Source organism: Hibiscus syriacus, unplaced genomic scaffold (genome assembly GCF_006381635.1).
Source record: "Hibiscus syriacus cultivar Baekdansim isolate YM2019G1 unplaced genomic scaffold, ASM638163v2 tig00117017_pilon, whole genome shotgun sequence".
In the NCBI taxonomy this organism is placed as follows: domain Eukaryota; kingdom Viridiplantae; phylum Streptophyta; class Magnoliopsida; order Malvales; family Malvaceae; genus Hibiscus; species Hibiscus syriacus.
This window is the reverse complement of record NW_024063526.1, coordinates 5576028-5600189: the sequence shown is the minus strand read 5'-3', so window position 1 is coordinate 5600189 and position 24162 is coordinate 5576028. Positions and strand designations below refer to the sequence as shown.

The 24162-nt window shown below is 33.8% G+C and overlaps 1 protein-coding gene across 3 annotated transcripts; it reads right to left on the bottom strand.

Annotated features, from left to right (window-relative positions):
• Nucleotides 1-2118: 2118 nt before the first annotated feature.
• LOC120195718 (ribose-phosphate pyrophosphokinase 4-like) lies at nucleotides 2119-5465 on the bottom strand. 3 transcript variants are annotated; one of them, XM_039197653.1, is made up of 7 exons: nucleotides 5317-5465; nucleotides 4152-4467; nucleotides 3022-3117; nucleotides 2803-2871; nucleotides 2584-2712; nucleotides 2337-2438; nucleotides 2119-2258 (listed from the first exon to the last, which is right to left on the bottom strand). In XM_039197653.1, exons 1-7 carry the CDS (start codon nucleotides 5463-5465, stop codon nucleotides 2229-2231), a joined length of 891 nt encoding a protein of 296 aa, XP_039053584.1. In that variant the 3' UTR covers nucleotides 2119-2228. The 3 variants fall into 3 exon arrangements, with proteins under 3 accessions (XP_039053584.1, XP_039053585.1, XP_039053586.1); XM_039197654.1 differs by having other exon boundaries at nucleotides 2337-2442; nucleotides 2588-2712; XM_039197655.1 differs by having other exon boundaries at nucleotides 2131-2255; nucleotides 2339-2438.
• Between the last annotated feature and the right edge of the window lie 18697 nt (nucleotides 5466-24162).

Sequence of the window (24162 nt, the reverse complement as noted above, 5' to 3'; positions counted from 1 at the left end):
CACACAAAAACGAAGAGCATTTCATCTTCTCCAAATCACTTCCTAACACTTTGCATTAGTTTCAGTTCGAAGCAGCAGCACCAAGTAATGGCGGAATCAATTGCTTTCGACATCATCACTAAACTGAGCTCCCATCTTCTTCACCGCCGACAACATTTCATTCATGTCGAACTTCGATAAAATCACGACCTTGGTTCCGTTCGCGAGTTTCCAGATGGCGAAAGCTCCGAATCCATATATGTGGAACATGGGAACGGTGCAGATATGGGTTTCCTCTGGAGTAGTTAATATTTTAACTTGGCCGGTGACTTCAATCATCACTGGCTAATCGTCAAAAATTATGACGGGAATACCTAATCCAGCCAGCTTCGGGACGAGTTGGCCGGTGGTTATAATCGCTCCAGGATGCATCACGGAGAGGCATACGATGGGGAAGAAGATGGAATTCGGTGTGATGATTAGAATGATGTCGCCTATCCTTTTACCCAAACTCGATAAACACGTGGAAACGGAATCAACCATTCGCTAAACTTTCGGAAAATGAGATTTGGTGGCCGAAAGTGGCTTCGACGAAGACGGTTTTGCCATGGTGAGGATAAGATGAAAGAAACGTAATGATGTCGAGGAAGCGGTTGGATGGAAGTGAAAATGGAGTGCGTTTGTTGTAGAAAGTCGAATTTGAAGAACAAAACCCACTTCTGGGATCGATTGATAAGCTACTAAATTCAACCATAATAATGGTTTGATTGAGTTCTCTTCAGGAAACAAAGCATTGACTCACTATATGAATCTCATGAATAAAAATCTAAAATATCTTATTCATTAGTGGTTCCATTATTTTTGAATAGAAAAATATTTAATTTTCAATCCCCGTAGTCAATCATTCACTCCCCCATTATCTTAAAATATATAAAAACAAATCAATCCATGTACTCAATCATTCACTTCCCCCATTATCTTGAAATATATATATAAAAACAAATCAAAACTTTAGTAATAATTGTATACGAAAATTCTAGAATTATTTATCAATTGATCCATGTATTCCAATTAACTCTTAGGCCCAACTCAAGCTCAAAAACACTAAACTGAGTCTAACTATTTTACAAGGTATAATTGAACTAAACTATACATATTTCAAATATTTAGATAATCTCTCGTTATACGCGATCAAAAAAATAGATATGTTCTCATAAACCACATAGAATTATATACTTTAAGATCAAATATCATAGTATAACTACACAGTTACAAAAATTATTCATAAGTTGGGAGCAATTTTTTTAATTAATAAGTCTGGAGCAATTCTTTATATCAAATCACTGCACGAGTTTTTTAATCGTGGCTCATCATTTCTAGAATATTATGTCTACTTATATTTAAGTTGTCAATACTTTATTACCTGTAATGAATCTTATTAATTATTTCTATATAATCTAAAATAATTATAAAATAATATCAACATACGTATATTACAAACACAATTATTTATATATTAAATTTCAAACTATTTATATACTAATTTTAAAATGACAACTTTGAGCTTATCAAACACCATCTAAATTTATATGCTAAAATTTGACCAAGAACTTTATGATATGCTAAAATTATCTTAATGATTAAAGAGATGATTAGTATCTCTAAAGATTCGAGGTCCGAGCACATCTAATATCAATGATGTTTGAACAATCATTGTTAAATGAATTTATATGCTAAAATTAGACCAATAACTTTACGATATGCCTTATTTTATTCACCAATTATTTACTAGAAAAATAATACACGGATCAAGTTATCTTAATGATTAAAGAGATGATTAGTATCTCTAAAGATTCTAGGTCCGAGCACATCTAATATCAATGATGTTTGAACATTCATTGTTAAATGAATTGAGAGTGTTTCAAACATATATTATCTTATAATAACCCTTAAATTAATAAAAAAACAATAATTTAAATTAGTACTAATTTTTTAATATTAAATGACATTTATATCCTCATTTCAGACTAGATGCATTGAAGAGTAAACATAATATGTTCTGATAAACCACTAGAAATATCTAAATCAGTGTTTTTTTTAATTGATTAAAATGACATGAATGGCTAATATGAAGACTCATGGAATTTGTCTTTAAATTTGTAGAGCATCTGCAATAGATTCCGCAAGACTTAGAACTTCAAAAGGAGCTCTGTTTTCAATGGCTTTCACCGTGTGGGGGCAAGAATCTGTTATCCAAAAGTATGCAAATCCCTGCTCTGCAATATGAAAGAATCACATGCCAACCAGCACCCACAAAAGTCGAATCCGACACACGACATGAACACGAGCAAGTACTTACCATCCTCCTTTCGCGTAAACCGCTCCCAGGAACACTTCGGGAAAACACCGTGAGTGACATACGCGCTCACCTTTGCCGCTCCATGAGCTAACAGAACTTTCTGCAGGAAGAACCAAGTTCCATGAACCAACAAATCAGGCACATATATGTATGTGATCGTGTTACGTCCGAATGTTGAGGCATGGCACCGACTTCCAAGAGCAGAATAAGAAGTATAGATGAAGAGGTTATCGGAATGGAAGTATCTGGCACTCGATGAGAGTGCCTCCCAATTGCACTAAGTCGTCAACGATCACCACATGACAATCGGCAGGATTGCCCTCTTTGAGTCGAACTATCCTCTTGTCACCCTCGCGAACCTTTGTGCAGATAACCTGCCAATCAATTACCATGTACTTTCAATCTACATAAAATAGACTGGAACAAAATATAATGAGACTTAAAACGTAAGATTCAAAACAGACCGTCGGAAAATTATCCAATAATTTTTGAAACCGTTTCCAAGCTCCGTCATCAGGAAATGCAACGACTATCTGAAAAACAAATTGAATTCAATTCAAGGGGGTGTAACAAACTAGAATAAGGGACCATTCCTAAGAAACGTTAATGGCATTAAGTTAGGAAAAATTGTGTAGAAGATGGCTCTAACAAGCAGCATCAACATTACGAGATGACATACTTACCTTATCAGCATCAGGAAGCTGATGAAGACGCTGCTTTAGAAGCGAAATCCCGGTCTCAAATAACGGCAACACATGGTCCCCAAAATAAAATCTTTCCTATATCAAAATGAAACTTAACAAATAAAGATCAAATCTCCTAATGAAAGACACATGATAACCAAAGCAAGCCATTGTTTAGGGACATACTGTATCAAAATTGATAACGTAAACTGACAAAACACAAGCCTGTCCTTTGATGTTTCTTTGAACTCATATAACCAACCATATTGGTGAGAAGAAATAAAAGAATCCTCGTGTTCCTAAACCGATGTGTTGGTGAGAAAACCATATAACCAACCAATGATAACTCCGTCTTTCAACTCATGAATCACAAAAATAAATCATGTACATAGGTGAACACCATTTTTGCGCATTGGATCCACATTAAAATGCATGAACACATATTTTTAATTAAAGACAACTTGGAATCAATCACGAATCCACAGCCAACAATGAACCACGTTGCCGATAACATTAATGTTAACAATCCTTAGTTTTTGCTCAGAACTGTCCATAAAGGTCAGAGATTAAAATACCAAATTCAACAATCTGAATATTTGATCACTAGTAGTTGCATTATTTCTTGTTGATCAAAGGCTTACATTTCCGGACTTATCAGCTTATATCGGAAATTATGGGGAAAATGCAAGTCTACACATTTGCCATACTAATGCATGCAGATTTGCATAAAAGCTTTTTCTCTCCACCTGCTCAGACTATTTAGGTTCGAGTCGAAGTCCCAAGCTTCGTTCTATGAGACATATCAACATAATAAATGAAAACAGAAAGAATAGGCATCTTAATGACAAACTGTTAAAACTGCAGTTATCGATTCGAGCAGGGCATTGACTAAAACATAAAGCCATTTTTAAGTTTTTGAAGCAAAAACATTTTGATATCATGCTTAGTACAATAAGAGCAACAGAAGTGACCGATTTAAGATATCTTGGTAGATAAGAAACACGACTTGAAATTAGATGAAACTTTCCAGATGGATCTGATAAATCACTTGAGCAATGTCAATAAATATATAAATATCGTAACAAAGGAAAATATATGTTAATCATTTTCTCTAAAAAATAATAACAAACCTGCAAAGCATGGATATCATAAATGACGACGCATGTAGGCCCACCCCTAGATATGGGAATGTTCGACAGAATCCTTGCCATGGTAAATGCAGTTGCGACATCTCCTTCTTCTTCCATTCTCTCAAAGGAGCCAGTTGGAAAGAACGGCAACACCAAAGTGAAGGAAGCGACAAACAATCGGGGAAGATTATATATGACGGAAAGCTGTTCAAAGATAACAGCTGGGGAGCTGAAGGATGCAAGAAAAGCAACATGTTGACCTCGGATATCAAGTGCATTGTTTATGTAAAGATTTGGAAATCCATCATCAAAGCTCCTGTCAGTGAAAGAAGTTCAGTAGTTCTCCTTCATATAGAAACACTCTTTGTTCAAAACTATTAATAAATATCTTACTGAGGCCAATTCTAGAACAGAAAAAGAATTATCGACTGTAACGATTATTTTTCATAATAACATATATCTCAACGGAATCATGGATGCAATTGTAACAGTGTTTGTTAGCGGGAGAGGTGTATCGGGGTCGAAACAACCGGAAAGGAAAAAAGGAGTTTGCACATATCATCATTTTTGGCTCAGTTTCAATGAAGGGCTTGAAAGTAAGAACATAGACAGGTTAACATGTCCTTTGGGACAAGGTAAAACATGAAAATAACTCATTGTACAATTGGTGAGAGTTGACCAACATATGAGTGGGTTTAGAGCTGACTGAGTTGGACCCAGTTATCTCAAGTCTATTGCCAAACAGGAACTTTGAATCAAAGATTACCAGTCATTGGCTCCCACAAAGTTCTAAGAACTACATTTGCAAATGGCATGAATTGGTATACTGAAAGGAAAATATACAGAACCCGGAAATAAACACACAAAGGCAAGAATGAAGAAAGTGGCAAAAAAGCAAACAGAACCCATGAATTCACATCCAAGTAAAAAGCAAAGCTTTTCTATTTTCTCTCTAAAAGAAAACAAAAAAACAAATGCTATGCTATAAACTAGTTCATGAAATTCTCTGCCACTTATCCCAACACCCAATCTGACCATAACCTTAAAGATTCAAGCTTTCTACAAACAGATTAAACAAAACAAAAAGCACCCACCTTAAGAAATGCAAAGAAGAAGAAGAAGAAAGAATCTAAAGAAGAGAAAGGTTTCGAAGAAGTGAGTATACCTCCAGTTGATAGATTGAAGGGTAATGAGGTGGGAGTGAGCAGCAACTTTACGGGCAAGTTCTTCACATTCCACGCAGTAAAACAAAAAAACATGCTTTTTATGCATGGGCTTCAGCTGTTCACCCGTGTTCTTGTTGTTATTCTCCATTTTCCTTTTTCTGGGGACGAAGACTTTAGAATTTAGACAGAAATTTTATAAATAAGTGAGGAGTACGAGGGCGGGGTAGTTATGCGGTGGGGCGCTTATAAAACGGTTAATATACGATGTGATCGATTAAATAAGTGATCGGTTAAAATTTAGATTGGTTATCTTATATTATTTAATCAGAAATATTATAAAGTATAATAACATATTAGGTAGCGCTTATATATGTAATATGTAGCGCTTATATTGACCTATTTTATAACTAAACCGATATATTTATACCGATAAAATTACAAATTTACCTATTACATTATAATATATTGAAAGTGTTCATATTTTTTTTTATAAAAATGATCTATACTTTTTTTAAAGTTATGTAATTTATGTTTCAATTTTTAATAGTGTTTTATGTTTTCCACCTACAATATTAATTTAATAATTTCATTTGCACAAAAAATTATTTGATTGTTTTAATATTTTATAAAATAATATTTATAATTTAAATTTAACAATATTAACCAAAGGTGTGCTGCAATAAATACATATGCTGTCGAATTGGCTACCACACTGGAAGGTGCTTCTTAGAGGCGCGCGTTTTTCAGGTTTTCGTGCCACGCGGAAGGCGCATTGCAAGGGGTGCGGATTCCCCTTCCCTCCGCCCTCTCCCGCCCCTTTTCCTGCTGTTTCCCCTCCCTTCTCCTATATAAACATCTTCCCATCTCTTAACAAATCACTCGTAAAATCAATCATATTTCTCATTTTTCTTATCCTTAAGGTGTACATATATTTATTATTTTTTAGTCAATAAATTCTTATTATTTTATTACTTAATTGTAAAAACTAATTTTTTGTGTTATTATCTGTAGTTATAAAAATGGAAGGCGAGATGTTACGATTGGATGTTGATCATATTTCAAGTCATTTTGCTAATATGGTAAGAATATAAAATTGGTCGTATATTAGAAGTTTTAATTCGTAGCAACAAGATGAACACATGGCATCGTATCTAGCGGTATTTATCTAAGGCTGGATTTGGTTACATAGCCAAAATTGTTGGAGGTTGTAAACTCGAACCCACCCTCATTTCTGCACTAATCAAGAGGTGGAGACCAGAGACACACACGTTCCATCTATCATGTGAGGAGTGAACCATTACCTTGGAGGATGCTTTAATTGTTGGAACCGTCAGCGTACCCCATGGCGCAACGAAATCAAAACTCAACGATCTCACGAGTGATCCAAGTACAAAAACCGAAATCGGGAGGAAATGATGCAAATACTTACATTGGATTCCTTGAAAAACAACAAAAATAGTAACGACTAATGGAGATCACGAACGGTTCGAATCGTAAGCCTCTACGAAAACAGTCTCGACCTCTACTCAGTTCACCCGATTGAGAGCAAAATTTACTTTTCCCAAAAACAATTTTGAGAAAAACAGCTGAAGTAGTCACGGCTGCTAGACCTTACACACCTTTTAAATATCTGAGTTACCCTAACATATTAGGCAGTTTTTATTTCGAATTAATTAAATTCTTATTTAATTAATTCAAATTAAATATCCATTAAATACTTACTATTCCATATTACACTCTTTAATGTTTATTATTCCGAATTAAATATTCATTAAAATAGTTGTAATCAGAATTACATTCTTTTAATATTTACTTACTACATTCGGGGTAATTAAAATCATATGAATATCAAATATACATATATTAACTCTAGATATATTTTAGTAAGGTACAACAAATTGTACATCTTTGCTCATTTCAATCTTAGGGTGTGACCTTGTAGGTTCTTGTAACGTTTGTAGTAATTATTAGAACAATTCTAATATTACGTACAATGAGTGACATCTAGCAATATATCATTGTCACCTAAGTTATAAGAAATTATGAATCAATAAACCATCTTCGTGATTAGCTCTTTTATGTATTACATCATTTTGTCCTTTATATCTAGAATAGGTACAAGTCTTGGAATAGTCACACGTGCATAGTTCATCTATTGTTTCTTGATATCTAGAATAAACTATAATTAACGAATAATTTTTGATATCTCATATCAACTTATTCAAGTATGGCCATGAATTTCTAGTCTCATTCAATCAAGTGACATGTGATATATACCATATTATGTAGGAAGGACAAATCATATCTTAATCATACACACCACACTACATAAATCAATATATATTCAATAACAGTCTTTATAGTGCAACGAGTTACGGAGCATGTTTAACTGTATCAAAACATACAACAATATATGTTAGGATAACATTGATCTCAAGTCTAAGGATCATACATATAGTAATCACCATGAGCAATGTTATGATCGTCACATAATAATCCAAGACATATGCTCATGGTAGGTCAATCCAATACATTGTTCTCTAACAATATAATCATGTATCAATTATGACATCTCTATGTCAATGATAAATTGTTGTCATCAATCAATAACATGTTAGTCTTAAGCATATTATTATTGTCCATTCCCATAATAATATTTGACTATGGATATTTTAATAATAATAATTATATTATTATATAGACTTTATTATCTTTCAATTTATATTAAACACATATATATAGCTGAAAATAATAGTGGCAATACCTTTATTCAATAAAATCAGTAAATAAAATGTATCATTACGATCATATGATTGGTCTTTCGGCATAGTCTAACATCAATGCAGTTGGGGCTCCTGGTAGATGGAACTGCTATTTGTAGTGTGGCAGATGGTGATTGGAGTTCTCTGTGCCTGGAATATCTTGGAGCTTCCCCGATGGATTTCAATGGCGGTCGAATAACATTATCGTGGCTGCAATCTAATTTTAAAGAGTTTGACAAAAATTGTTTTGAGGATGAGGCATTTGTTAGGCCATACATATTACGAATCATTGGAGGGATATTGATGTCTCACAAATCTTGCAACCAGGTCCATTGTATGTTGTTGCGGCATCTCATCGATTTTGAAGTAGTCGACACGTTGAGTTAGGGCTATATAGTTTTTGGCTTTTTTTAGAGAAATGTGTCAGGCGACGAAGTATAGTAAAACTACTATTACAACTGTCTCATTCTTCTCCAATCTAAGGCATTTGACTATCCATTATTATGCAAGTAATTTTAATACTAAATTTTTAGTAATTTTTTATTATAGAATGACACAAATTTTTATATTAAATAAGTGGTCATCAAATAGAAAAAGTCATTGTGATATCCCTGATGAATTACAAGATATTAGATTACTCTTTGATCAAAAAGTTGGTTTAGAGGTACGCTTTTAAATTTAATTTTTTTTATTTAATTATATTTATATAATTAGAATCTTATTTTAATTTTGATAAGAGATATATATATTTTGTTTTAATTCCAATGGTTGCCCTATTTGAACAATGAAATGAGGGCTTGCATCCCACTTGAGTTGAGTGGGAAATTGAACGTATGGGTGGAGGTAGTGCCTTTTATTTGTTATGTTATTGTTGAGTGACATCCGACTGATTTTGTGTTTTGCCAGTTTAGTTTCACACAATATATTCCTTAAGCACCCAGAAATCTCGATAATATGCATAACATTGATAGACGAGGAAAAAAGAGGTTAAATGTGAAGTGAAGCATAGATATTGGATAACGATGTGGGAGAACTGATATCTACGCTTGCCCCATCAACAATATATATCAGATATTGGTTCCTCGATTTCATATGACTATTAAATGGTATAACATAAATGGGAAGCCTTTCTTACTTTTGAAGAGAGCATGAGTGGATAAATTCATTGTCGCCGAGAAAGAATCCACTGTTATAGCGTCATCGTCCCCCACTCATGGATGAAGAGCATGAGCTTTTGGCTCATCCTCAGCAGTGCCACCAGAACCATCACAACATCCACAATCACAACTGATTATTAGCCCATCAGGTTACATCCCAAGCCCGCCAGTTTATATGGGTACACCTTCGGCTCAGATGCCACCGCAGTCGGTTTAGATGCCACCACCATATGGTTACGTATAGAGCTCCTAGGGTTTTATGACACCCCTTGGCCGATATTATACGGCCATGCTTATTGATCCAACATTTGCTTAATATGCTAATTATCTGGCGAGTGGTGATTCACCATAAACACCTTTAGCTAAGTATAGATCGTAAACATCGATGTCAGTTTTTTCACAATTTTTCATTAAGCGGTGGGATGGTTAGTTATACACTTACAGTGTCCTTCTTCTATGCAGATCATGCATCGTCATTCATCCCTAATCAATAAAATATAGCTAGTGCTGGTGATGATGATGATGATGAGGATGACGAGGAGAGTGAAGAGAAATACCAACCTATAAGAAGAAACCCTCATCAAAATAGACAACCATCGCCCTGTGGAACACATTCAAGAAGGAGACATCGATATAATTTAATTAACTGTTACAGGAAGCGCTTCTTTAGGGCCTATAAATATGTGCGAGTTGAAAGTTATTTTAGTCTCACTTGAAGAAAAAAATCTAAAAATATATTTTAGTGTTTCAATTCAATAACTTGAGTTTTTTTTACTATGATGGAGAAATTTGAGAAGATAAAGTTATAGTTTTTTTCTAACCAGATCATTATATCTCCTTAACCTTCAAGAGAAACATCACTCTTGACGAGTTAATTAAGGAAGGCTCGTGTTGGAAGTACTAGAATACTATCTTCACTTTTGTATAGATTTTCGACTGAAAATTTTCCATTAACATATATAACGTTCAATCTCTCCAATGATGACGATGTTGTTATGATGGTTGATGCTCAAAATAAAAATTTAGAGTCTATTACAGAAATATATGCCATATTTGTTGAAGTGTCTACGGTTTGTGGTATGTCATTATACTTCTACTATGGGTTGGCTCATCCAGTTGATCAAGTTAACAGTATAACTCAAATAATATGTAATGATTTCACATTATTAATGGAAAATACACCTCCTAGTAGCATTCCATCAAGTTCAATAGGGAGGCATTCATCAATAACTAGTTACAATCTCTATCGAGATGGCTCAACGAAAATCCATATGGAAACATCCCTTCAAGTTTTATGGGAAGACATTCATCTGCTAACTTGTTTGACCTCAATATGGAGATGCCTTCACCACATCAATCTTTTCAGTACCCATATAACTCTATGCCTTCAAGTTCCAGAGGAAGGCATTCATCTACCAACTTTTTTAACCTCAATATGTAGATGCCTTAGACACAACAGTTTGTTCAAAACCCATGTAACACAATGCCTTCAAGTTTAAGTGGAAGACATTCATCTGCAAACTTGTTTAACCTAAACATCAAAACCACAATGGAACACTCACCTTCACCAGAAGAACCTCTTCGTGAGCCAGGAACGAATGGTGCTGAGACTAGATTATTTATTGAACCTAAATCACCGTAATTTAACATGGATTCCTATGATGATGAGGATGAAGTTCTCATAAATATAGTACAATACGAACCTTCAACACACATGTATGAAGTTGACTATGACACAATGTATGGGTCAGAATTTCCGGATATGCCTAATGTTGGAGACTATGGATTTAACTCATCAATTTAATTATATATTGGAATGGAGTTCACATCCAAAGATGAAGCAATGATGGAAATTAAGAATTACAATATTTTTAATTTCATTCACTCTAGAGTCAGTCAATCTACCACCGAAAAGTATGTCTATCATTGTGTCCAACATAATAACTGATGCAGTTGGATAGTCTGTGTATCAAAGAGGAAGAAAAAGAACAATATATGATAATTAACAAGATACAATTGTCCTCATACATGTGTAAGAAGGATCAATCAGGACCATTCATACTTGGACTCCAACATTATTTTCCAAGCCATCATACCCATCATAAAAGCAAACTCTTACATAGCTATTACAATGCTAATTTCTACTATACAATCTCAATATGGGTACATCGTCTCCTACAGAAAAGCATGGAACACAAAATAGGATGCCATTGTTAAACTATACGGCTAGTGAGATTCATTTTACAATGAAATAACCAGTTGGTTTAAGGTAATGAAAAGATTGAATCCTGGGATAACAGTTGAGTTTGAAACTCGCCATGCATAGTAGAATTATCGAGTGCTTCAAGATCGATGCCAATTCTACAGTGTTTTTTGGACTTACCTACAGTGCATTAATGTGATGAAATACTACAAACCCATTGTCCAAATTGATGGTACATTCTTGCATGGAAAATACAAGCAAGGTTTATTATTGGCAGTTGTCCTAGAAGGTAATTGCAACATTATGGTCGTTGTTTTTACCCTTGTTGAAGGAGAAGATACAAAGTCTTGGGTTTTTTCCTGAAAAATCTACAGTTACACGTTGTCAAGAGGGAACACATTTGTATCATTTCAGACTGAGGAGCTGGGATCAAAGTAGTAATAGACTATTTGGGTCCAATGTGAAAACCCCTATATGTGTTTGACATATTTTTGCAAACTATCAAGGAAAATATAAGAAGAATGATGAGAACCAATTAATTATATGCATGTGTATGTTACTTATTTCAATTCATTTTTCAATCATTTTTATTCTAATTATTTCTAGATCACACTAACTAGTACATATGGCTTAGGTTACTAACTCTTACCTCAAAGGTTTGAGTTTATGCTTCAAGAGTTGCAAGGAAAAAATGAGGATGGATACAATTATATCAGAGCCATCAACAAAGAAATGTGGACAAATGCATTCGATGGTGGATATTGATATAGACATTTGACAACCAACTTGGCTGAGGCTATAAATTCAATCTTAAAGGGGGTGCGTCATATACCAGTAGCTGTTTTGGTCTAAACGACATATTTTCGTTTAGGTTAGCTTTTTACCAAGATCGGGGGCAAGCTCTTACTTGGATGCAAAACATCCATGTTTATCACCCAAGATTAGTAGCAGATCTACTGAAAAAAGTTGTAGCATCAAATGGAATGTTGGTAACACATTTTTATCGCACCCGTGAATTATTTCGTGTCACAAAAATGTCACGACCTCTTCATGGGATTAAATCTAACTCTTTCAGAGTTAATCTACAAGAAAGGTGGTGTGACTGTGGTTTTTTCAAGCTCTCAAGTATCCATGCTCACATGTCATAGCAACTTGCTCACGTGTCATAGCAACTTGCTCACATTATCATTTGAACTATAAAAGTTATGTTTATCTTGTATACCAACTTTCACAAGTATTCAATGTATATGAATTTGAGTTTCCTCCCATAGGTAATGAAAAAGACCCAAATGAGATTCATAATTGGCTTACAATTATAAAAAATCAATTCTTATTAACGAATTCATGTTGTCCAAAATCCATTTGAATTCATTGTGATATGGATATTCAAGAGACATCAAAATAAAACAAAAGATGTGGACATTGCAGAAACCTGGGCCACAATAGAAAAAATGTCAATATCTTTTATCAGCACTTAACTATTAACCACTACTTATGTAATTGTATTTTCTAATATTTCAATATATGTGATTTTATTTTCTTGTACTTTCAATTAATGTGATTTGAGCTTGTTTATTTTTCAAGATGTTGCTTTCATATATATATATATATTGCAATTTAATATTTAAGATTCATTATTTTTTGTTTAAGGTTTATTTCTTAAAATTAATATTTTAATTTTAATCTAACCCTATATCATTTAAACAATAAACCTTAAATCATTTTAAAAACCTTAAACCATTTTTACATAAAAACCCTAACCCTAAACCAATTTAATGTAAAAAACCCTAAACCCTAACCTTAAACCTATATATGGATTTAAAAAACCATGTGGCTCAAAATGTGTCTTTCAAGGTGTGTCATCTGCAACACGCCTTCTCTCCAAGTCACTAAGGCATATTTTGTAAAATGATCCTCCCCCTTTCTGTCAGAAAGGGTGCTACTCCGGTAAAATGGACAAATGATGTCAAATAAGTGTTTTTTAATTTTGGGGTGTTTTTTTAGATAAAATTGCCATGTACACTCTCTTAATTATAGGAGACTATTTAATTGAATCCTTTAACTATTGAAGATTATAAAATAATTTTTAAGGTGTTATTTTGTTGAATTCTTGACTATTAAAAGTTACAAAATGGTCACATGATTATCTATATGTATGGGTGTTCAAAATTGGGTACCTGAAATATTAGGTACCCGAGCTATATGAATACCAAAATGTCGGCCCATGTACCAGCTTGTTAAGTTTAAGTACTCGTAAAACTTGGGTGGTCATATTTTTCATCAACAAGTATTTGATTCAGGTATTTTTTTATTTTTAGGCTTAATAAAAAAATAAATGCCCAAGCTACGTCTCGAAAAATGTTTTAGTGCCTAAATAATTTTTTGCTAAAAATAGGTGCCTAATGTTTGTTTCTCTGTTACATTTTTAAGTGCTCAGGCTTTAACCATTGTTAAAAATCTTTGTTAAGTGACACATGTAATTTTTTGATAATTTTGAGAATTTATTAAAAAACAAAAATATATTATTTAAAAAACCTATTTTAGGAAAAAAAACCCCGTCCCCTTCTCACTTTCTTCTTCCAGAACGACACCACCATCCACTAGTAGCTGGCGGCATACACCGCCACCACCAGTAGCTTCGTTGACACCTTGCGACCCCCACCCCGATCATCAATTACCCAAATCGACCGTCGGTCGTCAAAAGCAGTAAGAAATTGTTCTTTGTCCCTCATAGTTAGGGGTGAGTAAAACTCAACCTGACTTGAAAAATTGATTTTTTTCGACTAGAGTCGACTTGAGAAAACTCAACTCGAATTGACTTCAAGTTATAATTTCATAAACTCGACTCGATTAAAAAAAAATTCAAGTTCAAATCGAGTTGTAAAATACAACTCGAATAACTTGAATTTTTTAGAAATTAGTGGATTGATTTTCAAGTTTGAGTGGAGTCCCTTAATTTTACATGATAGATTTATATCACATATAAAAAATATATGAAGAAATATATATATATATATATATATTGTATTTCTTTTATAAAAAATCATATATGAATGGCTTCTTATATATTTGTATTGTATATGGTTATAACCATTTAAATTAGAATTAAATAATATTGCAAAAATTTACAATTAAATTTAACTAGAAACTCGAAAATTTAACTCAACTCGACTCGAAAAAATTTCAAGTCAACTTCGAGTCGTAAAATAGGAATCTTTAACTTGAATAACTCGAAATTTTTTTATTCGACTCGATCGAATGGTCACCCCTACTCACCATCACTGATTCCACCAGTAAGAGCGTCGTCTCATGCCGAGAAACACCCGACCAAAACCTCGTCGAGTAGCACTGTTGTTTTCCGTGGAGGACACCACCAAAAATGAGTGAAATTTTATGTTTGGGGTTATTTTTTAATTTTTAAAAAAAATCAGTTTTTTTATAAATAAATTATGCTTTTTTAAATTTTTAAATAATAGTTTTATTTATAAAAAAATCAAAAAAAAAAAAAATTTAAAAAATTATGGTAGGAACCTAAAAGTATAATAGAGAAAACGTTAGACACCTATTTTTAGTGAAATATTATTAGGTACTATTTTTTTTAAATACATAAAAATCTAAAATTTAAAGGTCTATAATATATAATGCACTCATAAAAATTTAAAATTTAAATCACACAATTAAAATATAAAAGTTATTAAAAATTAAATTAAAGAAATACAAATAAATTTAATATATTTTAAAGTTACATGAAATAATTTGACAAATAATTTAGATGGTTAGACTGGAATAGTTTAAGAAATTAATAATGTATAAGATTATGTTCAAATGATGTGAGAAATTAAGAATTTAGAATGCTATGGTGAAATAATTTGAGAATTAGGAGTAAAAATCTAATAAAAATAAAATAATATAAGAAATCATGTATCGAATCGACGAGTACCTGATAAAGCATTATTTTATTACTCGAGCATAACCCAACAACCCGCCAAAAATAATGGGTTGGGTGCCCGACCTGAAAATCAAGGTATTTTCACTATAAATATTATATAATTTTAGACCAAGATGACAAGTTAACGGGTCGGGTCATCAGTGTCATGTATTTTTGTAACCCCCTAGACCCAGCCTATGCGTTTTGACTAAATCTAGCTGATTACATTATAGATTCTCAAATACATTTTCCCAAAACATTATTCGATAATTTAAAATCATAATACAAATGACCTTTATATAAAAGTGTATAATAATTAACGATAAAAATTTAATTCATAAATATAACACGTGAAAGAGACCATGTAAAATAAAACATGAAATAAATTCGGAGCATTGAAAATCAAATATCAATAACAAAAGCAAAAAACGTCATAAAACGATAAATACTTAAAAAATAAGGTACATGTCACCATAATTAAAACAGTTCGGAAGACAAAATATTATAACAAAATACTCTGAACTAAATGTACCAATCCTCCAAGTGCCTGATACGGAGTGTCTATCCGAGAGTATCTGAAAGGGGTAAAACATATTGAAAAGTGAGTTAGAGGCTCAGTGTGTCCCAACAGTGCAGAAATAAAAACATATAGTTATGATTTTTAAAACCAGTACAGATTACAATCATTAAAACATCATAGGAGTTTTTAATTACAAAAACTCAGCATCGTCCTGCAACCGAACGCCATATGCAGATCCCTAGAACTGCACAACCTAAGGGAGTAACTTGGGGCCTGCGAGCCTACCCAAGACAATTCCTGGGGCCACTAAGGCTTACCCAAAAAAATTTCTCAGGGCCATAGAGCCTACCCAAGGATGGAATTAGGTCCATAAGGAATTATCAATCGGTGTTGAACCTATCAAAGGAATTACCAACAGAAACTGAACCTACCACAGTCTTCATACTAGAACCCAGAGTACCCCGAAGAAAACATTTTTTTAGATGGTAACCAGTAGTAACATAAATTCAGAGTTCAGACAGATCATCAGTTCAAGAAATCGGTATCCAGAAATCATAAGTCGGGAAATCATGCTTTACATTTCAGTAAATCCGTAATCAAGTAATCCTACAGTAATCAAATCATATCAAACATTCTATTTCAAATCAGAGAAAACAATTATGTGCACATGAGATTTCAAACATATGTTTAAAACATTTATTTTGTACATAAGAAACACACCTCGATAATAGGGTCAATCCGGAAGATCTATCGAGCACCAGCTTCACTAAGCTCTTCGACTGAACCAGAACCTAAGCCATATCAGAATAGGGTTATATTCGGAATAATATTCTAAACAGAATAACTAACACGGTTTCAGAACAATACGAGTATTCATGGCTTCTCGTGGATGAGCAGCTCGGGATGAACCTGGTCGAGCAGTGAAACAGTCAGGAGATCCCTGAGTACCTTTAACATAACATAACATAACATAACAATAATTAGTCATTGACCATTCGTTCAATTAACTAAATTAAAACACTTAGATAAATATGAAATTTTCAAGTTTACGGGCCAATTCGGAGGCTTTTGATTTTGAATTTGGTAAAACGAACTTCGGAATCGGACTCAGAACATCGAAAAACATAAAATATGACTTTTCAAAAATTTTAACGTTTTGGTCAAATTCAAAAGTCAATGGGTTTGACTAACAATTTGAAGACTTTCGTGTTCGAATTTGGAAAACAGACTTCAGATTCAGACTCAAGATGTCGAAAAACATAAAATATGACTTTTCAAAAAATTAACTGTTGGGTCAAAGTTAACTCTGGTCAAAGTCAATAGGTCGAGTCAAATAGTTTGAGTCGGGTCAAACAGTTTGGGTGTAATATCCCAAATCAGAATTATTGACTAAAAAGTACTTTTTGGAAACTTTATGCTCAATTTTGAAACAAGTTAAAAGTTCAAGGACTTAAATGGAAAATTTCAGTGTTATATTAAATGGTAATTCTAGAAATTTTTAAGGGTATAATAGTAATTTCATAAGAAAATTTTTATTCATCCTTTACAAAATAGAAAAGTATGGAGACTTTGGTTCAACCTTCTTCTTCTTCTCTTCTCGTAAGCTCCATAGCAAAGGTAAGTTTAATTTTAACTGATTAATTCCTGAGTTTTAAGCTTAGTTTTGATTCTTGGGGTGATAAGAAAGATTATTTAGAGATTAAAGCAGGTTGAAACTTCAAAATGGATGAGTTATGAAGGATTAAATATGAAGAGTTTTAAGTGAATTATTGGAATAGAGGGAGTTAGTATATTTTGAAGTTGAATTTGACTTGTCAATGATTGAATTAAGAGTTATGAGGTGTTAGAAATGGATTTAGAACATTTTGAAAAATTGAGTTTAATTTTTGAATCCCAGAGGTGGATAGGATTTTGAGGTTTAATATGTGATAAATGGGTATTAATTGGTTTAAGTAAGAGTATGTAAGTTAAGGATATGAAATGGGTTGAATTATGGCAATATTGAGCTAAGTTGAGTGATTTAATGCATAAATTGGAATTTTGGACCAGTGTGCATCGGTACACATTCAACATGTACCGATGCATCAAGGGTAAATTTCCATAAATTGTTCAGTGTGCATCGATGCACCCCTTAAAAATGGAAACATCGAATGCAATTAGTGCATCGATGCACATGTTAAGGGATGCATCGATACACTATAGAATGTACCGATGCACTGTAGAATGTACCGATGCACTTCAAGGGAAAATAGAATTAGGTCTTTCTTTTGGCCTAAGAAATGATAGATTAGAATACATCAATTAGATAATGATATGTATCAATGTATAAACATGTAGATATCGAGCACGAACAAGTTCCAGGATGACCATCAAGTTAAGATTCGATCGGAACAAAGGAAATCATAAAAGGGGATTGGAACTTAGTGAGGCCAAGGTGAGTGCATACAAGTTAGTTTATGATATTTAATGGAAATAAGACTTGTGACGAGTCTATTTCCTATATTAGAATGCATGAATTTATGATCATATGCATATGTTTGATTTGGGTATATGTGATATATATTACATTATGTATTAAATGATTTGTGTGAATACATGTATTGTGATAAGTTATAGGAATTAATATGAATGATCTATATGATTTCATGGGAATGTGAAATAGATTATGTGATAGGTGACCATACATGTTACATAGTATACGTGATCAATTATAAGAATCAATATAATAGATTTATATGACTACATGAGAAAGGTGATGAGTTAAATAAGATTAGACTATAGAGTAATATGAGAATAATATATTAGTGAAGGGAATTGAGTATAAATAATGATTCCAAACCATAAGATAAGTATTTACTTATAGGATAATATGAGATTATATGAATATATAGTATAACTTTATGAGGTAGAATTGGGTGTTATATGATTTAAGTATGGTAATGATTTATGTGTAAGTAAATTACGTAATTATGTGACTATGTGTGAAATGGAGTAAACTAGGTAATTATAAGGTATGTGAATATAGGTATATAAGATAAGCCATATGATTATGAATTAGGTGAAATTAAATGGTGAGAATGATATGACAGAAAGTTATAAGAGAATATGTTATGAGAAGATATAAGAACAAGTATAAGCTATGTGATATGTGACTATTATGAAGATGTTCTACGTCCAAGTGATCTACGTGTATGTGTGATTTATATGGAAATGAACTACTTGACTACGCGTGATCTTATAAAAATGTAATAATAAGACATGTGACAAGAGATGTGTGATTACATGAAGGTATGATATAAGCTATGTGAAAGGGATCTATATGACTATTTGTCTATGTGAATACAAATATATGTGATATGATATATATGATAATGAGATATGAGACTCTACGAGAATATTACATGATCTACGTGACAAGAAGCTATGAGATTATATGTCTATTTGATACGAATGTGTGAATATGTGACAAACATAAATATTAATGCCCATGTTATGTGTCTTGAGAGCTAGAGGTATAGTTGGCATGCCAAGAGTCGAGGGTCTACGCGGTCCTTCGGGACATTTTATATGGCACTTCGGTGCAATTCTACATGGCACTTCAGTGCAATTCTACGTGGCACTTTGGTGCATTTATACGAGATGTGGTGACAGAATTAGTGCACAACCTCTAGAGACTCATATATCAATAGTTCTCACATATGTACATGGGCTAATCAAGAGATAATAACAAATATATGTTGTTATATGTTAAATTTTATAGCAAGGACATGATGAGGTATATGTATAGTATATGATTAAGAAGGTTAAGTATATGTGCTATGTGATTAAATGATAGTGACTAATGATGATTTATATGTATGCATGTATTTCTTATTAGATAATCTGATATGATTTATATGATGATGTTTGTATTGCTTGGTTAATTAAATAATATATTGAGTAAAAGAATATATATAAGAGGATATAATTATATGATATAAATGACAAGAATATTGATAGTGAACTAAGGTTACAGATTTAAAATAATGTGTGATATGTATATGTTATATATAATGTTGTATTGTTTTGATGTGGTATTATAAGATGATATGTTCATGCATGTGTAAATAGTTAGAGTTCTTTTATAATTTAATGCCTCACTAAGTCATAGAGTTAGCGTGTGATTGTTTCACACGTAGGTTACAGAAACGAGAAGAGAAGTCAAGAGGAGCAAGACATGTTAGCACATTCCTTACGAGTATCAGATCAGAAACATATGGAGTCGATATATTTTGTGTTATAAAATTTAGTTGGCATGTAGTTACAAGATTTGGATTGAATATGCTATGATCGGTTGTAAAACGATTTAATTATATTTAATTCTAAAAAAGTACTCACTTTTTTAAATGACGAATTTAAGATTTTGGTGGATTTGTAAAGAAAAGAGTTTTGAAAAGTCAATGTAACACCTCGGACTCGGATCCGGGTCGGATATGGGTTAGGGGTGTTACATTGGGTCGGGTGGGATCGGTTCAGACTGGTCCAGACCGATTAGACCAGTTTCTAGAAGAAACTCGAATGAAGATAATACCCACACGCACACGGCGGTGCGTATGAGTGTGTGGATTGATGAAATAGGGTCTAGTCGACAACCGATTACTCCCTGAGCTACAATAATCTAAACCAACACCAAATATAACATGTTTTCAAGCTAAAACACTGAAATATTATCCAAATTAAACGATCTGACTTAACCCACGGCGGACAGACGAAACGTCAATGTCAACGCAACCCACCTACTGGGTTTTGATCGAGAGGCGATGAGGATATTGAAATCAGGGATGGTGAAGCAAGACGGTCGTTAAAATGGCGGGAATCTACAAAAATAAAATGACGATCGGGGTTTTGGGCATCGACTTCCCTTCTTGATTCGTTCGAACTGTGACTGATTTTAAAGCGAGGTTGGTCGGGGTTGCTTCACGGAGGCCAGGCGCACATGAAGGAGGTGGCGGTGACGTGCACCGTCGGCCGGAGTAGGGAGGAGGAGGAGGAGGAGGGGCAACATCTAGCTTAAATGAGGGAAAATGAGTTTAAAACACGATGGGGGTTTGCCAAACATGGGTAATCACCCAATATTTAAAAATAAAATAACCATTTATTATTTTCAATAAAAATACGTGGCCTAGTGGTTAAGCCATTGTCTGCCACTACATGGGTCAAAGGTTCAAAACCCCATGACCCCTATTATTAAATTCTTAGTGCCCATTATTTTATTCTTAGTGGCCATTATTTTATTTTTAGTGCTATAAGATATATTATTTTTTATGGTAATTTATAGGGCAGAGTGTGACAATTCTCTCCCTCTAAAAGAAATTTTGTCCTCGAAATTCATCAGAATTGGATAGGGAAATGAGATTAGGTCTCTGATAGATCCTTTAGTGGACAAATCTAATTTAATAATATCATAATATCTTAATAGACTCGGAGTGGAAACAGGGTCTCGGTGCCTTAATCCAAAGTCTTAGGGTCTTATGTTACGAAACTCGGGTATAGAAATAGTGTTGTTAGAAATGTATGGCATGAAACAGAATTAACTATAAATATACCTGCAGAAATATTGGGCTCAAATTGATCACCAGAACTTCGGGTAGCGTAAATAAGAGCAGGCTATCGAGCCTCAGAAGCATCCAGTCGTCTACTCTACGATCGGGCTCTACTATCGACCCTAGAAATAGATCCGGAAGTCCTACCCTGACTATGACTCATATATGGAGTCTGAACAGAGGCCTGAGAACTTATAGGAGTCTGAAAAGATGTCTGATTGACAGGAGTTGGATATGGATAATTTCTCAATAAGTGCTTGCTAGATCCACAACGAAAACAGGTACCCATCTTCTTACGACACTCTCTTCCATGTTGATTTCCACAGAATTTACAACTTAATTTCGAAGTGGAATATGCAGAATCCTCTCGACTAGTTACAGTATGTGAAGGAGATGCAGGCCTCGAATCAGACCGACTCTTCTATTGAGGAACAGTACCAGATATTTTATCAGGGCGTGCAAAAGGTGCAGACTGACCAGAAGGCTGTCTAGATCGTTGTAGACCTATTCTATCATTGTCAGGTGCAGAAGCCTCAACTTCCTCCGCGTCTTTTTCTCTCCCAACTACAATATTGAATACCTCATCCCGATGAGTAACTACATGGCGATGCAACTCGAATCGAAGTCCCTGAGCAAACTTTCGGCATCTATATCTCTCGGTAGGTACCAGACTGAATCCATACTTCATCAATTTCAAGAACTCAATCTCGTACTCAAAAATGGTCATATCTCCCTGAACCAGGTCCTGAAACTACTATCGTCTCTGAGTTAAATAACGCTCTCCTAGGAAACGACTCCTAAAGCGCTCTCTAAAGAAATCCCAGTTCAAACGATCGATCTGAACACTACTAACCACTGACTCCCACCAGGTGCGAGCATTCCCATCCAACATAGAAATTGCTGCTAAATAATGTCAATGTAAATCTAAACCTAACTGATCCATGTGTCGTTCAGTATCACTAAGCCAATCATCGGCCTCAGTCAAGTCTCCACCAGTAAGTCCATTAAACGTTCTAACTCCGTTTGTAATAAGGGTCTGAGAGATAGGAACCTCGGGCACAACGCCAGCAGCTCGGACAACTCCATGAATCAACTGAATAAACTGTCCACCAAAATTCTCATCTAATACAACTCTAGTAGGCTCGGGTTCAGTACCATTCGCTTCTGTTATCGGAGAAGTCATGCCAATACCAGAGGCAGGAGGCAAATTTGTCGGGGTCGTAAGAGTAGATCATCTATCGAAGGTAGGGGATCTACATGTATCTCATCTATCGGGTCTACAAATCTAGCCACTCTGTCGCGACCACGACTAGTTTGACGACCACGTCTAGTTCGACGACCACGTCTAGAACTCATCTTGGTGTATCTCAAGTTTACTACATAAAATAAAACCTAGGGTTAGATTGGCACTTGAAGTCTCGAACAGAATTAAAATCGCAAGCATTTTGTTACATGACGTTAGTAACTTATTTTGTAAAACATTTCAAAACTGTATTTTCAGTTTGGACCCATACACAATCCGAGGTTTAAAAACCAAAAGCTCTGATACCAATTAAATATAACCCCCTAGACCTAGCCCATGCGTTTCGACTAAATCTAGCTGATTACATTATAGATTCTCAAAGACATTTTTCCCAAAACATTATTCAATAATTTAAATCATAATACAAATGACCTTTATATAAAAGTGTATAATAATTAATGATAAAAACTCAATTCGTAAATATAACACATGAAAGAGAACATGTAAAATAAAACATAAAATAAATTTGGAGCATCGAAAATCAAATATCAATAACAAAAGTAGAAAACGTCATAAAACGATAAATACTTCAAAAATAAGGTACACATCACCATAACTAAAACAGTTCGAAAGATAAAATATTGCAATAAAATACTCTGAACTAAATATACCAATCCTCCAAGTGCCTGATACAGAGTGTCTATTTGAGAGTCTCTGAAAGGGTTAAAATAGTTTAAAAAATGAGCTAGAAGCTCAGTGTGTCCCAACAGTGCAGAAATAAAAACATACAGTTATGATTTTTAAAACCAGTACAGATCACAGTCATTAAAACATCATACGAGTTTTTAATTTAAAAACTTCACATCGTCTTCCAACCGAACGCCATGTGTAGATCCCCATAACTGTACAATCTAAGGGTAACTTGGGGCCTGCGAGCGTACCCAAGACAATTCCTGAGGCCACTAAGGCTTACACAAGAAAATTCTCAAGGCCGTAGAGCCTACCCAAGGCTCGAGTTAGGTCCATAAGGAATTACCAATCGGTGTTGAACCTATCAAAGTAATTACCAACAGTGACTGAACCTACCCGAGTCTTCATACCAGAACCCATAGTACCCCGATGAAAACATTTTTCAGATGGTAACCAGTAGTAACAAAAATTCAAAGTTCAGACAGATCATTAGTTCAGTAAATTGGTATCAAGAAATCATAAGTCGGGCAATCATACTTTACATTTCAGTAAATCCGTAATCAAGTAAATCATATAGTAGTCAAATCATATCAAACATTATATTTCAAATTAGAGAAAACAATCGTGTGCACATGAGATTTTAAACAAATATTTAAAACATTTATTCTGTACATATGGAACACTCCTCGTTAATAGGGTCAATCCGGAAGATATATCGAGCACCAACTTCTCTAGGCTCTTTGACTGAACGGAACCTAAG

What these genes read in the sequence shown, in the direction of transcription:
- LOC120195718 (XM_039197655.1), bottom strand. Translation starts at nt 5,465, where the DNA reads ATGGAGAATAACAACAAGAACACGGGTGAACAGCTGAAGCCCATGCAT. An exon ending in AGCTTCCTGATGCTGATAAG is followed by an intron (nt 2,872 to 3,021) that starts GTAAGTATGTCA and finishes TTTGTTTTTCAG; the next exon opens with ATAGTCGTTGCATTTCCTGA. An exon ending in TATTGGATAATTTTCCGACG is followed by an intron (nt 2,713 to 2,802) that starts GTCTGTTTTGAA and finishes ATTGATTGGCAG; the next exon opens with GTTATCTGCACAAAGGTTCG.